Consider the following 16,263-nt stretch of genomic DNA (forward strand, 5'->3'; position numbering starts at 1 on the left):
GGGAACAAGAAAAATCCACCTATTCGGAGCATAGGCACTATGCAAATATATACCAACTGCAAGCTGAATCATCCACTTGTAAGCAGGGGGAGAGAAGTCTCTCAGTGTATTACTCAGATTTGACATCATTCTAGAAGGAGCTAGATCATTATCAAAGTATGAATTGGAAATGTAATGAAACTGCAAAAGCCTACAAGCTCCTTGTCTCCTCGCAGTGAGTATTTGCATTTCTCTTGGGACTAAATCCTATGTATAAGTCTATAAAGGTACAAATAATGGGACGTAAGGACTTACCTTCAGTCCAAGAGGTTTATGCCTTAGTTAAGTCTGAAGAGAGTAGAAGAAATGTGATGAATTATGCAGAGGGGGAGCTAGATGCATTGGTAGTCAGAGGAGGTACAAGTGGAAATGGAGGATGTTCTTTTAAGAAGGGTGACTTGCAGAAGAGGGTGGATGACAAAGACAAACTTTGGTGCACTCATTGTTCGCGATCCAAGCACACTAGGGACACATGTTGAGACTTCACGGGAAGCCTAAGTGGGCTCAGGAGTTAAGAAAAAAGTCATCATTTTATTAGACTAAGAAGCCAATTCAGCAAAACCAAAAGAAATTTAGCTCAACAAATGTGACCTCTCAAGAAACTTGTCCAACAACATCACAGGAACATCCCTATGGTTCTGATCCTAAGGAAGAGATAATCAATTCTTTCTGTGACCATTTGGAGCTTTATGGTAGGTCACTTCTCCAGGTGGATTTTGGTCCTACTTCGTCTACTTCATTTGCATCTACTTTAGGTAACTCTGCCACAACCTTACATTTATCATCGCATACCTTTGAATCTCCTTGGATAATTGACTCTAGGGCCTCAAATCACATGATTGGTAAGTTAAATTTGTTTCAAGCATATAACATCCTTTCTAGGAGAGATAAGGTGAGACTAGCTAATGGATCATTTTCTACCATAGCTTACCAAGGAACCATTTCTCTTCCTTTCGGCCTTACCATTTCAAATGTATTGCATGTTCCAAAATTGCCTATTATTTCTTTTCCATTAGTAGCATTACTCATTCCTTGAACTGTTTCGTAACCTTTTTTCCCTCCTCTTGTGATCTAGAGGTGAAGTCCTTATGCTATCCCATGTGTCTTTTTGGGTTACCCTTTGTCTCAAAAGGGCTATTAATGCTTTAATCTTGATTCCCACAAGCATTATGTCTCCATGGATGCATCTTCTTTTGAAAATGAACATTTCTTCCCTGTTTCTCCTCAGGGGGAGATTGGAGTTGAGGAGAAACACATTCAAGTTTATCTTTCTCCTTTTCCTGATCCTCCCCCATTCCATGTCTTTCATCGTCATCGCAAGGGCCAGCAAAGTTCAAGAACCTTAGAGCCTGAAACTATGCTACCAACATCATCAGACTCTCTAGAGGCAGGTCCTCCTTAGCTCGGTACCCTTGTTCCTATTGATGTGCCTAGCCCTCGTTGTTGATGATTTAGATGTTCCTATTGCCAAGAGAAGGGGTGTTGATCTTGTACTACAATCGTCCTATCTCTCACTTTGCTTCCTATGGTCATGTTTCACCTTCATTTCCTATGTTTCTTACCTCCATTAACAACATTTCTATCCCTAAGAATGTGGGTAGAAGCTTTCTTTATCCACACCTAAATGGACAAATGTAATGAAGGAAGAAATTAATGCTTAGCACAAAAATGCCACTTGGGAGTTGGTTGATATTCCCAAAGGAAAAGAACCAATGGGATGTAAGTGGGTGTTCACTATGAAGCATAGGGCCGATCGTATAGTGGAAAGGTACAAAGCCAGATCGGTGGTAAAGGGGTTTACTCAGGTGTATGGAGTGGACTATGCGGAGACCTTTGCTCTAGTAGCCAAGATGAACTTTACCTAGATCCTCCTTTCTCTTGTAGCTAATTATGACTGGGATCTTCACCAACTGGATATTAAAAATGCATTCTTAAATGGTGATTAGAGGTGTACATGACTCAGCCTCCTAGTTTCTGTGCCAAAGGTAGTGAGTAGAAGGTGTGTAAGTTAAAAAAATCATTATATGGGTTAAAGTAGTCACCTCGGGCTTGGTTCAGTAGGCTCCATTTGGCTGTGTAGCAGATGGGTTTTAAACAATGTCAGTCAGATCATACATTGTTTGTAAAGAAAGGAAAAGGGAAAATTGTTGCTCTAATTGTGTATGTTGATGACATAGTAGTCATAGGTGATTGGAAAACTAAAATACAAAAGCTGAAGGAATTCTTAACCACTTAGTTTGAGGTAAAAGATCTGGCTCCCTTGTGCTATTTCCTTGGGATTGATGTTGCCTTCTCATAGAAAGGCATCTTTATTTCTCAAAGGAAATATGTCCTAGATCTATTAGAGGACACAATTAAGCTAGGAGTGAAGCCAATTGATTCACCAATTGATCCTAATCACCGATTTGGTGATAGTTCCAGAGACTTGTAGGGAAACTTCTATATCTGTCTATGACCAGACCTGACATTGCTTATGTTGTGGGTGTCCCCAGTCAATTTATGCATAATCCCGAGACTACACATTTTGAAGTTGCCGAAAGGATTCTTACGTATCTCAAGAAGTTTCCAGGAGCTGGTTTGTTATTCTAGAAGCATGGGCATTTGAAAGTTGAAGTGTATACTGATGTTGACTGGGCAGGGGCTGTAGATGATAGAAAATCTACCAATAGATATTGTACTTTTGTGGGAGCAAACTTAGTCACCTAGAAAAGCAAAAGAAACGCATGGTATCCAGGTCTAGTGTTGAAACAGAGTACAAAGCTATGTCCCATGGAGTTGCTGAAATCATGTGGATAAAGAATCTATTGGGCGAATTAGGCTTTGCTGTTGACAGACCCATGCCACTTTATTGTGACAACAAAGCTGCTATCAACATTGTAGCCAGCCCAGTTCTTCATGAAAGGACAAAACACATTGAAATAGACAAGCATTATATTAGGGAGACTTGTGAGTGGAGAAGTGTGCATTGCACTCCCTATGGTAGCTCAGAAGAACAACTTGCAGATATCTTCACTAAGGGCCTCCATTACTTGTGGCACAATGATTTGTGTGACAAGTTGGGCATGATTGACATCTATATCCCAACTTGAGGGGGAGTGTTAGAATAGTTAATGCTTAACGTAGTATGTGCCGCAAGGACACAAATGTCTTTTTACTTTTTATTTTTGTTGTCCTATATATATTAATGAGAAATAGCGCCACCAGAGTAGTAGTTTCCCTCTATTCTCTCTCTTCTCTCGTTCTCTCTTCCCTTTCTCTTCTCTTCCTCCATATTTTCTGCCCTATTTTACTGATAATAATGAACATTAAACCTAAGGCTGAAATTCACTTCAGATGCAGATTTCTTTATAAATTGCTGAATTTTACTGCAAGTCTGCAAGAGAGTCATCGCTCAAGGGTGTTGTTGGCTCTTGGCCTAAATTCATAAACCTAAAACAAATTTCCCCAAAAAAAGAGTTGATTTTCAAGCTTAAGAAACATTTTCCAGAATTTTCCATTTTGTGATCTTCATTTAAATATTGTCAAAATTTTCCAAAAATTGATAATTTTGCAAAAAATGTTAAATGTCAAATTGTAGGACAGAATCCAGTTTACCCCTCCTAAGACCAAAGATAGCTCAGACCAACATTGGGTAGTGGCCTTTTTTTTTTTGACAATTGTCCAAACCCTACTAGCAGTATTTCTGAACTTCGTATAATCGATTAATCAGCAATACATTGGTAATATATCCCCAAATATAACTTTTGAATTCCTACAGATAAATTAAGCACAATAAATTTATCTGTAGGTTGTGGGGGTCTTTTATATGTTTTTCTCCTCATCTAAGAGGATGTTTCTGGCCATACAGTTCTATTTTTTATCTTTAGTGAATTTGAGTTGTTAAAAAATTGGTAAATTTGGTACGAATCAGAAGGCATTTCTGACATTTTGAACCTTGCATAGTAGGTGAGCATCAGGCAACCACAAAACATGCATTGGAGCAAGAAATATTTACTCAAAAATATATAGATTCTTTATCTTATTTGTGATTTATTTGGTTTTATCAGGAAACTATCTTAAATATACATTGATTCTCTTCATGTTATCAATATTAATGCTTTTTTTTTTTGTGATCAATTTCTATTTTTCCATTGTTCCTCTTAAACTGTATGTTATATATCCATCTTTAATGACCTCTTATGTGTAGGTTATTAGAAGTGTTGGCCAGTGGTCTGCTGGAACAAGTCAAACTGAAGAGAGTATTCATAATGCTTATTGTTCTCTTATCGAGAAAGCAGAATATTTTATCTACATCGAGGTAAAATAATCTTCATAAAATTAGTTCCTACTTTTCATTTTACATGCTATTAGTATCAATCAATCTTTAATTTAATACTAATTTTTCATAATCAGAATAGAATGATTCATGATATATATTTTGTTTGAACTTCCAAAACATATATGGTACAATGATAATCTTTAACTGGACCTTTTTGTCCAATCCAATCAATTGAATACTCCCAATGTATTAGATGAATTTTCCCCTTGTAAGGCTGTATTTCTCTCCATGAAGTGTTTGCGATAATTATAAAAATTACCTAAGTGCTTATTTTACACCCTCTTGCCCCTTGTAAGATGTAGACTACCATCTTTATGCATATATTAAGGATATAAAATTTAATTAGTTGAAATATGTCCAGTGAACATTAATTAACCTACATGGTGAATGTTCACGAGACTGATGTGCACATATATTGAATGATACCTACTACAGTGATTGTTAAAAGCATTCTCAGTAAGAAGCAGAAAAGAATTTTAAGTAGCCTTAACTTGCAGAAAACAATTGCACGACTACATAATTTGGCAAACTGGTTGAAGATTATCCTAACTCATCACTCATTCATATAACTTCGTTGAAACTAGAGCCACATCAAGTTTGAAGCTCTTTACTAATAAGTAAAACCACCTATTTAATATAGTGAGGATAGCACACATCAAAGAGACATGACAACTTTCAACTGGGGTATAAAAATCAAAATATTCTTCCATAAAGTTGGCGTGACAGTGGAAAGAAGTTATACAGATTTACATTGTGAAATTGCATTAGAACAGAATGCCATTGTTGAGAGAGCATTTCATCATTGACAATTTCCAATAGAAGGTCTTTTGGAGCTATCTCCAAATGACTTAACATAGAGAAAACTGTAGGATGCTTCACAATAGCCTGACATTTGGGTCTAAAATCCTGTTCCAGTTTTCATCCTGAACAGAGACCAACATAACCCATGGCATGCCAAATCTGTTGGAATTGCTTCAAAGCTTCCAAGATAGGGACTAATGGATCATGAGATGATTGTCTCTTTCTTCTCCCTCCTTTCACAGAATGCAGTCATTTTTCCCAATTAATCAAATTCTCAACCTTAGTAATCTTATCCAAAGTCACATTCTAACAGAAAGAAAAAAGAAAAAAAAAGGCTTGGTAAGAAAAAGATGATTTTTTTAGTGGGGGAATAAGATGGGGAATTTTCAGTGATAAGACCTTAATTTTGAGTAAAGTCAAATTCCTCGTAAGTTTGAAAGATATACTCTCCTTGCCCCAACACTTCCATTTTATTCTACTTATTAACAAGGAAAAAGAATTCATTTATTCCTTGCCAAGGAGTTTTACTAGGAAACCTCATAAAGATCATAAGAAATGGCCCTTAAGTTCCAGAAACTGTCAGAGAAAGCATTCTACAAACACAGTCTATTGCTGTCACCCATCATGAGATGAGCTTCTTTTGAGAAGAAAAAGAGGAAGTTCCCTTTCTTAACTTCGTTACTATCACAACCACAACCACATGCAACCTGGCCCAGACAATCAGATTGTTTGACCCATGACCTGGGCCTCTTTATTCTGGAAATCGCCAGGTTCCAAAAATACTGAAAACCCAGTCAGACTGCCTTGGACACAGATGGGTTTCATTGACCCTGCCATGTTTTTAAAATCCAGGGGGTTGTAGTTGAGTGGTCTAAAAGAAATTTATTAGTATTTTTTATTAATATATGAAAAAATAATCTTAATAAATTCCTACTTTTTAAGTAAGCAAACTTACTTTAGCCTTTTGCTGATACCAGCCTATTGCCTATATGAAAAGAAGCATTATTAATGGAAAAAAATATTTGTTTATCAAAAAATATAAAGGGTAAAAATTCCAATTAGCTTCTTATGAAAAATGTTCTTAATATAATGGCATTTTTTGAAAGATAAAGCGTGTTGTATTATATTACTAAACAGGAAGGAGAGATTCCCTCAAATTAAATATAAGATGTGATTGTATAGAGCTATACAGCTATACAAAAGGTATCCTGCCTAGTCTGATCACTATTCACTCATTTACAAAATCAGCAAAAAAGAATCCTCTCCCATGGGTTTAGGAAGTGCTTTCTTTTCATGCCTTTGAACTCCTTCTGGACACCTGGCGATTCAACCAAGCACCTCTTAATCTTCCGAATCAATTGCTTTGGTTCTGTGACTTCTGTCCCAATTCTGCTATTACACTCCAGCCATATATGCCAATACAAGGCCCCAGGAACTGGCTGCCATTATTTCCTTCCCCTGCTACTGAATACCTTAGATTGTCAGCCCGCATTCAGAGAAGTCAGGTCCCCTTGCATGACCATGACTACCCTGAAAAGCTGCAAGAAATGGCACTAATTTGGTAAGAGACTGGGCACCACGCCAATATGTGAGATATGCCTTCAATTTCTGATTGGCATAAGGCACACTGATTATCAATGTCCAATCCCTCCGAAGGCATGACCAAGGGACAGGATCAGCCAAGCTGGGAGCTAAAGATTTGAAAAATGATTTAACTGAAAATCTGCCCGAAGGCTCCAAGGTCCACCACATTCTATCCTACCTTGTAGGGTCAATTTGTGAACTGCTGCAACATGTCTTACAACTTCAAGAAATCCAATGCTTTCCAGTCATTGAGGTTTCTCAACTGTGGACCCCTTGACACCTGATTACTCAAGACCTCATAATAATCTCTAATTTATGTTTTCTTTTTCTGAGCTAGCAGGTACAGAGAAAGGAAGAGTTCATTGAGGGGCTGAGTACACAGCCGTGGAATTTTCTAGAAAGCAATCTGTTCTCCATTTCCTGGCTTGAACAAGATGTTGCTCTAGAAGGGCTGATTGAGTTATACCTTACCAAATGCTAACCCCATAGGAAGCATGAACCTCACCTGTGGACCGGCTTTGATTTTCATCCCCATATTTTCCAAAAATTAACTTCCTCCAAAGAGCTTCCTTTTCAGATCCATATCTCCAAAGCCACCATTCCAAAAGAGCTTTGTTTAATGCTTCAAGGAATCAAGTACACAGCCCTCCATGTGACTTTGGCACACAAATCTAGTTCCAGGCCGCAAGATGCTTGTGCTTTTTTCCATCTACTCCATCCCACCTCTATGGATTTTCTCTAGTGATTACATCACCTAGGCAGGAGCTGAATACAAAGAAAAATAATAGATTGGTAAATTGGATAGCAGACTGTTAATTAAAGTGACCTTTCCACCCTTAGAGAGATGCTGCCTCTTCCAACCTGCCAGCCTTCTATTAAATCTTTCTATGACCAGAATCCAAAGCTCTTTTGAGTTGTATTTGGCTCCAAGTGGGAGGCCCACAACAAAGTTCATGTACAACAACAAAATCCATTATTTCATCCATGCCATTTTATTCCATAAACAGTCTCTCTGACCATGTAACATTCTAGACATTCCAACAAAAAATGGTTTCTAGATCGCCAGACCTATACAAGATTCAAAAGAAATTATTAATAAATGCTAAATTTGTAATAGATCCAAAAGAAACTATTACAAACTAAAACTACAAAAAGGAAAGTAAAAGAAATTGAGAGACAAATTGAAGTGAAAAATGACAGTTCTAAGCTATATTACTCAAGAGGACAAAAAAAGCTATGTTGCTCAGATATGGCAAGGACACATCAGGATATGGTATCAGATGTGAAATTTATACTAAAAATAGAAATATCCAACTGCATGAAGGTGAGGATGAACAAAATATAACAAAGTCCAAAAAGCTAGTAGGAGCAGCTAGTACAATATTAGAATTGGATGCCAGAGTTGCTGACACCTCTGAGTCGTACGCCTCAGGTGCAAGAGGTGTTTACCTCATGCGCTTTTTTCATGAGGCATGCTAGAGGTGTACGCCTCATGCACATCTTATATAAAAAGACAGAAAAAAAAAGAAAAAAGAAGAAAAGGAAAGGAAAGGAAAAGAAAAGAAAGGGAAGGGAAGAAAAGATAAGGGGAAAGAAAGTGGTTTGCCCCTTGCCCCTTCGGCTGGGGGGGGTTCACCCCCCAGACCCCCCGCCCCCTTTTTGCTGCAGCCCATTTTGTTTTCCTGAGTTAGGTCGATCTTGCTTCGCTTGCTTGTCTCCGTTTCGACTAGAACCCCCCCCCCCCCTTTCAACTAATGTTATGCATCTTTATTCTTCTTAATATAAAAGAGTTTTATTAAAAATAAAGAAAAAATGAGATCCCCCCTTCCTCTTCATCCTCCTCCCCTTCCTCCTCCTAACCCCCCTCCTCTTGAGGAGGCTTACGCCTCTTGCATTCTGAACTACGCCTCACGCCTCTAGGTAGTGGAACGCCTCGCGTCATGCCTCCGCGTTTTAAAACATTGGTCAGAAGTTATGGGAAAGGTAACCTCAAAAGAAGAGAAAAACCCGAGAGAAGTTGATTCAAGTAAGAAATGGGCCTTCGAACCAGTGGTTGAAGATCAAAATCATATGACAATCACAAAAACAAAAAAGACAACAATTCAGGAAGATATTGTGGTTGTGAAGAACCATGATACTGCATATATTGAAGATCAAATAGCTACCCATAGCTTTCAAGGTGAAAGCATGAATTATGAGGAGAAAGGACCCACATTGGAGAAAGAAGATCACACTGAGGAAAGAGGGAGTGCAATTGAGGCCATCAATAACATTCTTTCAAATGAAAATGAAGAGGTGACTCAAAGAGAAGGCAAAGCTGATGCAAGTTGGAATGTTGAGGAACATATTATGGACGAATAGATGTGTAAGGCTGCTAAATATTTTGCTCACATGAAGTCAATCTCCTAGAAGGAATGATGAGCACAAAAAAAGAGATGTAAGTGTCCTATGATTTTTTTTGGTAGTAGGATCCCTAATAGTTGTTTTGGGTATTTTTGTAGTCAATTTGGGTCCAGGGGTATTTTCGTTGTTTTATAATTTAGATTCTCATTAGGGGCAGTTGAGTGCACTTCTGTTCGGTTTTAGTCCCTTTGGTGTTTCTGGGGGAGACTTGCTTCTTTCTCTTTTATTTGAGTTGTAGCTCAAACCCAGCTAGGGTTTTGAGGAATCAACCCGTTGGGTGCTTTCCAATCCCTCTATCACTGTGTGTCCGCACCAGAGGCCATCTTTATGCCATCACCACTGTAGTAAAACAGTTCCAAGAGTAGTTCTACATTAGGTTCAGTTCTGAAACCTATGATAATCTCGTATATTTTGTGGTTTTCAGTTCGGTACAATTTTGTTCACTCAAAGTATTGCATTTATCTTGCTTGTTTCCATATCAAGTCGTGATCCATAATACTAAATCTGATAGTAGAAGTTGGATGGCCTCTTCTCATGGCCTTTTTTGTGTGTCTGCTTGTTTGAAGCTCCCTCCCCTCATCTTATTATATTTCATCCCTTTCTGATGAAAGGAATTTGGAGCATCATAGTCCCATCCAAAGTTAGGGCTTTCTGTTGGAAGGTTTGTCACTCTAATATTAACATATGCAAAACTCTGCAGAAGAGAAGACCTTTTTGGTGTTTATCTTCTGATACCTATGTTCTTTGTAAGGCAGTAGAGAATCTACAATCACCTACTAATCTCCTACTTGTCTGTTGATAGTGTTTAGTAGTGGTTCTTTACTCTCTTTGGGTGCAGGTGGAATGCTCCTAATGAGGTGGCTAATCTTTTCAAAGTCTCTTTCTTTATCTTACCAAAGAAGAAAGGGAAGATTATGTATGGTGTTTAAAGGCAGAATTTTGGACTACTTGGGAAGAAAGGAATGGCAAAATCTTCAATGGTACTGCATAGTCTAAAGAAGTAATCATTGCAAGTATTTCAATAAAGGTGGCACATTGGATTAGAACTTGTAAGTTGTTTGAGCCATTCTCTTTGGATGATCTTAGAAATTAACAATTGGTGGCGCCTTCTTCAGCAAATCCATTGGTGTTATGAAGGGAAATCAAAAGAAACAAAAGGAAAAGGATGCAAAAACGGAGAAGAATAGACGAAATTTACGGATTTTGGTGTTTTTTCTAATTTCAGAATTCACTCGCTCACCTCTACTCTACAGATCCTTTTTGCTTGTCCTTTTAACACAAGACACCCTTTATCATTCTCTACCTTGGCACATGGTCTCTTGACAATGGTACCTATTTCTAGTCCAATTAAACAATGTTTTAATGGGTGTAGTTTAGGCAAACTAGGACCATCAGGTATTGGAAGGGATTTTAAAGATTCCCATGGATCTATCTTTAGCCATGTACTCAAGGCCTATAGGCCATGGGAATTCCATAAGAGCTCAGTTGATTGTGGTGGTACAGGGGCTGCAGGTAGCAACATCTCTCAACTAGTTCAGTGATTGTGAAAAGTGACTCAGGAGTGGTAGTGAACTGGTTCCAAGAAACCAATTGAGGATCGTAGCGCTGTTAGAACACATTCAAGAAATAAGGGATTTAATGAGAAACAGAAATTGAATTGTCTTGGATTCATAGATCAGCAAACACCTTGTCGCATCATCATCCAAGCCTTATCACAACTGTATGGGGCCGGCTACACAAATCGTGTTTTTCCAGTCCATTCTGTTTAATGCAATATCCGTGGTTAAATTATTGGTGCTTACTTCATTTCTTACTTCTACCCTTGTCCTATCTAAATTAGGAGTGCCAGCCCCTACTAAGTGGTAATAACTAGCCTAAAATGAGGATGCTTGGCATGCTTGTACGTAAACCATTCATCTAATAAAAATCAAGAGTTGCTATGAAGAAGTCATCAATCTTCACCAACCTAGTTGAAATGGATGTCAAAATGGTGAACCAAGAAAGTTAATAATGCTATATAATATAGAGCACATCTGGTTGACTTTAGATTCCCCTTTTGGGTAGATAAGCTGATTTCTAATGTCACTGGAACCTGTCAAGTCGTCCCACAACCAGATCCTTGATCTCCCTGAACTGACACCATAGATTGACCGAAACTATTTGGGAAGCATATTTTAAGCCTGGATACCACTTCAAAACACAAAAAGATGTATGTTTGCATTGGGCTGCACTAGATTTGTGTCAAGTTTAGATGGTTATGATGATGATGATGATGATGATGATGATAATGATGATGATGGCAATGGTGATATACTGATAGGATCTGGCTGAAAAAAAGGATACTTTTTTTTTTTTTGAAAAAGAACTGCGTTTCAATTTGAATAATGCAAAAGCAGTCTGGCCCTTTGTTATGTTATTTCAGTTAAGAATGAAATATCCTCTGCAGTCTGCACCTATTTCTCTAAGGATGGGAAAAAATCATTCTGCTAGGTGTGGCTGTAAACAATGATGTATATCGCAGCAAGGATAGGCAATGTTAAATGCTATCATGTAAAGTTAACAATGAGAGAACTGTTTTCTTAATTTCTCCTTAGTTTGAATAGACTTATCAGAGCTCATTGGTATTTTGGAAGTCTTCTGAAGTTTGAATTGAACTTGTTTACCACCATAAATCTGAGTTCATTTTTATAATCCCTTTGGTTTCCCTTTTGTTTTTTAACAACATTTCTTTCCCATTTCTTCCAAAGTAAAATGTCGGAGAAAATGTGATAAATTCTTTTTTTTATCAATGTAATATGCACTTTCCTTTGATAATTTTTTTGCACATTATTTTAACACTAGTAATTAACAAAATATCACAATGTGTTTATTTATGGTCAGGATATTTTGTTCAATATCTTTGGTTTTAAGCTGCAGGGTTGTAATCAATTGTTGAATATGATCCTTCTGAATCAATGCCTGAACATTGAATATCTTCCCTTCATTCTACAGTTCATATTAACAATGTCCTGTTACATTCTGGGAATTATTTGCAGAATCAATTTTTCATATCAGGTCTTTCAGGAGATGAGATAATACGGAATCGTGTTTTAGAATCATTATACAGGCGCATAATGCGGGCATATAAAGAACAGAAATGTTTCAGAGTTATTATTGTCATACCACTCTTACCCGGTTTCCAGGTATTAATTCTTTCCCATACATCGATTTCTTATTAGAGAAACTTCTCTCTTATATTCCATCTTGAATTTCAAATTTGGTAGGGTGGCCTGGATGATGGTGGTGCAGCATCTGTAAGAGCTATAATGCATTGGCAGCATCGAACCATTTGCAGAGGGCAACACTCAATATTGCATAATCTTTATGACCTAATTGGTCCAAAAGCACATGATTACATCTCTTTCTGTGGTTTAAGAGCTTATGGTAGGCTTCATGATGGTGGCCCTGTGGCAACCAGTCAGGTGAAATTCCTTCCATCAGAAGCACCTCTCCTATTTATATGCATTTTCTTTTTCTTCCCTGTGAGTAATGTACTTTCTGTTTCTTACAGGTGTATGTGCACAGCAAGTTAATGATAATTGATGACTGTGTGACTTTGATTGGATCAGCTAATATAAATGATAGGAGTTTGCTTGGATCAAGAGATTCTGAGGTATATAATTTTATGTCTTATGGCTCTCCCACGATCATATTCGTCCACTCTGCACTGTAATGTGTTAGAACATGTTCACTTGTATTCAGAATCTGTTACTGAATCCTATTAAGCAATTGATATGTTTTTCAAAAATTTTTGGCTTCTCTTTCCATTTCTGGAGTATCTAATTTCATTACATGAATGTTACCATTTCAGATTGGTGTACTTGTTGAAGATAAAGATTTTTTAGATTCATATATGGATGGAAAGCCTTGGAAGGCTGGAAAATTTTCTCTTAGTCTTCGTCTCTCCCTCTGGTCTGAACATCTTGGTCTTCGTGCAGGAGAGGTTTGCCACTGCCACCAAATATTCCACATAGGGAGGATTTTATTCTATTCTTAATTGCACTCTGTAACTTCCAGCTGCTTTCGAAGTTCTTGAAATAGTGTGTATTTTGTCAATAAGACATGCTCTTAATTCTTTCAGATCAATCGAATCAGGGATCCGGTGGTTGATGAAACATACAAACATATTTGGATGGAAACTGCAAAGGTAAGGTTGACGTCCTAGGATTTTGGTTGAATAGAACAGTTGAAAACTGCTTGCAAGATATGAGATAAGTAGGTTCTAAATATGATGGTCTTTTCCTGAAATTTTGACTTGATGAAAAAGTGAGATAGAATGTATACAATCATCCGTAACTTTCACAAAAAATGATGATACAAGGTTATGTATAATCCCAAGCATGAATTCCACTTTAAATATGCAAGGGATCCTTTAGAGCAAGACTACATGAGAGATTATTTTGCTTTAATTAGGTGTTAGTCATGTTTCGTTCTGTCTTCAATCTGGCACTTTCACATTTTAAACTACCTTTTGGTTTACTACAGTCCCAGAATGGTACCTCTTCATGGTTCATGGTCCTCTCAAGTGTTCTTTCAGATGACCAAAACAACTTATGAATTGGTTCAATGATGATGCAACAGCATTAGAACTTCCCTAAAGTCATGAAGTCATGTCTGTAGAATTCCTGAAAACCATGAATACCTGTTGACACTTGACACTAGCCCAAGTGTGTTCAATAGCCTGGACTATGAGCAATGTTTGACGTTGTACTTTTCTCAATCATGCATAGGGATGAACTTCTATTCTTTAAATACAATACTTGTCAACAACTCCACATTATTCACAGGTATGCATACCACATGTACTCATTTTCATTGAGGCAGTAATTACTGTTCACTTGGGTCATAATATCATGCAAGTCCTTTGAGGTCTTCCTAGGATAAACTTCTAGTAAAGAGAGGGAGGGAAGAAAAGAGGGCTGTTTCAGGACCAAACAGGAACTTACGTTTTTTCTGAAGATAAATTTTCCTCCCTACACTTCCCTTGGGTTTATTAATATTAATGGAGAAAAAGTAAAAAGAGCAATCTGTTGTTATTAATATTATTTTCCTTCCCTCCTTTTAAAAAGAATGTGAAGGAAGAGAGAGTCATTCCAGGACCAAATAGGAACTTTTGTTTGAAGATATATTTTTTATAAAAGATAATATTTTGGTGATCACTACTATGATCTATTTGTATCTTGTGCTCCCTCCAAAAAAAAAACAGAAGAAATGAATACAGGCATGAACAAAATAAGTGAAATTTTTTATGTTCTATTGTTATCAATACTATCTTAATGCATGCAATTCATTTCTTCATGACAACTAAGTTTCATTGAATCTGTTTGGCAGACGAATACCATGATATACCAAGATGTCTTTGCATGCATCCCTAATGACCTTATACATTCTAGGTATGATACCATGAGACTTAAGTTTTTTTCTCACTTTTGTTCTCACTTGTGTGCTCTCATGTTTTTATTAGTATGATATTCTCACATGCAGGGTTGCACTCAGACAAAGCATGTTTTATTGGAAAGAAAAGCTAGGGCATACTACCATTGATTTAGGGATAGCCCCAGAGAAACTAGAGTCTTATCAAAATGGAGATATTAAAAACACTGATCCCATGGAGAGATTAGAGTCGGTGCGTGGGCACCTTGTTTCTTTCCCCTTAGAATTCATGTGTAAAGAAGATTTAAGACCGGTGTTCAATGAGAGTGAATATTATGCATCTCCTCAAGTCTTTCATTGAGTTTGGCCTTCGTGAAGGACAGGATCAGGGAAATGTATAGCCATGTAATCATGACAATGTATTATAATATCCACGCCATGAAGGGGTGGGTCTTCAGTATTCTTGTATTTAAAGTACAGAAACCTGAGAAAATCAAAAGGAAAGGGAAGAAAGAAAAACGAAAAGGAAAAAACAGAAAAAAAAAAAAAGAAAAAGAAAGAAAGAAACTCCATGTAAGTTATAATCAAGAAAATCTTGGTAGAAACTTGATGATAGATAGCTTTATCAGTTTGGTCGGAATGTGTTATGAAAGTTTCAAATTTTCTTCTTTATTTTTTAGATGAACTTAAGTGTGGTGCACCATCATTCCGATCGTATCGTGTCACGGGTTAATTCAGTCTTATTTGAACTCACTCCTAAAAGCTAGCTGTTAGAGAGAGGGAACTCAAGCACATATATACCCCACAACAGCATCCCATTCTACCAATGTGGGATACGTCACATTAGCATCCCATACTACCAACATAAGACAACTGGATGGTAACACAATGAGCCCTAAAGTTATGTAAAATAAATTCCCATCTAGGCACTAAGCATTACACTGACATAAATTCTTTGGTTTGCCAAAAAAAAAGAAAAAAAGAAAGAAAGAAAAAAAACTCCTTCCATGGGAAATTGGATTTGGTGCTCACAAATTTGTGTTCACACCGTTCTTACAGCCTTTTTCAGTGTGTATTGGAAATATCCCCCCACGAATAAAAAGATTAAGTATGGAAATGTTTCTAATGCATAGCTGAAAGTGTTGTGAGAACGGTTATATTGTCAGGACTGAATCTGCCCTCTTTTTATGGACACCACTTGATTTAAAAAATTATTTTTTAGCAAATATTTGAAGTTGTTAAAAAAACAAAGCTTTTGATAATTTCAATTAAGGGAAAATTCGTGATTAGCCCCTGAACTTTCAAAACGTGTCAATCCAATACCTACTGTTAACTAGCTGTTAAGTGGCATTTGAAAAAGATAGATGCCCTTTGAGTGTCATCTAATTTTCATTATCAACCATTCTAACATTGACAAAAAAGTAACAATCCAAATCTTTGCTTCTTCTATTCAAGAAAGTTGGGGTTACGTCTTAGTGGACATTTTGGACCCTCCCAACTTTCTTGAATAAAAGAAACAAAGATTTGGCTTATTTGGGATTGTTAATTTTTTTGTCAACATTTGGATGGTTGATAAAGAAAATTAGATCATTCAAAGGGCATTTGTGTCTTTTTCAAAGGCAATTTAACGGCTAGTTAATAGTAGGTACTAGATTGACACGTTTTGAAAGCTTAGGTACTGAATTGTCGCATTTTAAAGTTCGGGG

General features: G+C 37.1%; 1 protein-coding gene across 3 annotated transcripts in view; it reads left to right on the forward strand.

Moving 5' to 3' along the window:
- The window catches only part of LOC148867607 (phospholipase D zeta 1-like), a 45,995-nt gene extending 30,939 nt beyond the window's left edge, over nucleotides 1-15,056 (forward strand). For 2 of the 3 annotated variants that reach the window (XM_088977909.1, XM_088977910.1), the window contains 8 exons: nucleotides 4,226-4,336; nucleotides 12,181-12,327; nucleotides 12,409-12,606; nucleotides 12,696-12,797; nucleotides 12,996-13,127; nucleotides 13,266-13,331; nucleotides 14,516-14,577; nucleotides 14,669-15,056. In XM_088977909.1, coding sequence (XP_088834035.1) covers nucleotides 4,226-4,336; nucleotides 12,181-12,327; nucleotides 12,409-12,606; nucleotides 12,696-12,797; nucleotides 12,996-13,127; nucleotides 13,266-13,331; nucleotides 14,516-14,577; nucleotides 14,669-14,918 — 1,068 coding nt within the window. In that variant the 3' untranslated portion in view covers nucleotides 14,919-15,056. Of the gene's footprint in view, nucleotides 1-4,225; nucleotides 4,337-12,180; nucleotides 12,328-12,408; nucleotides 12,607-12,695; nucleotides 12,798-12,995; nucleotides 13,128-13,265; nucleotides 13,332-13,914; nucleotides 13,972-14,515; nucleotides 14,578-14,668 lie in introns of all 3 variants that reach the window. The other variant, XR_016109860.1, reaches the window with a different exon arrangement.
- Nucleotides 15,057-16,263: the final 1,207 nt, after the last annotated feature.

This window comes from Nelumbo lutea, chromosome 3, assembly GCF_056320005.1.
Source record: "Nelumbo lutea isolate HS-2025 chromosome 3, American lotus-T2T, whole genome shotgun sequence".
Classification (NCBI taxonomy): Eukaryota; Viridiplantae; Streptophyta; class Magnoliopsida; order Proteales; family Nelumbonaceae; genus Nelumbo; species Nelumbo lutea.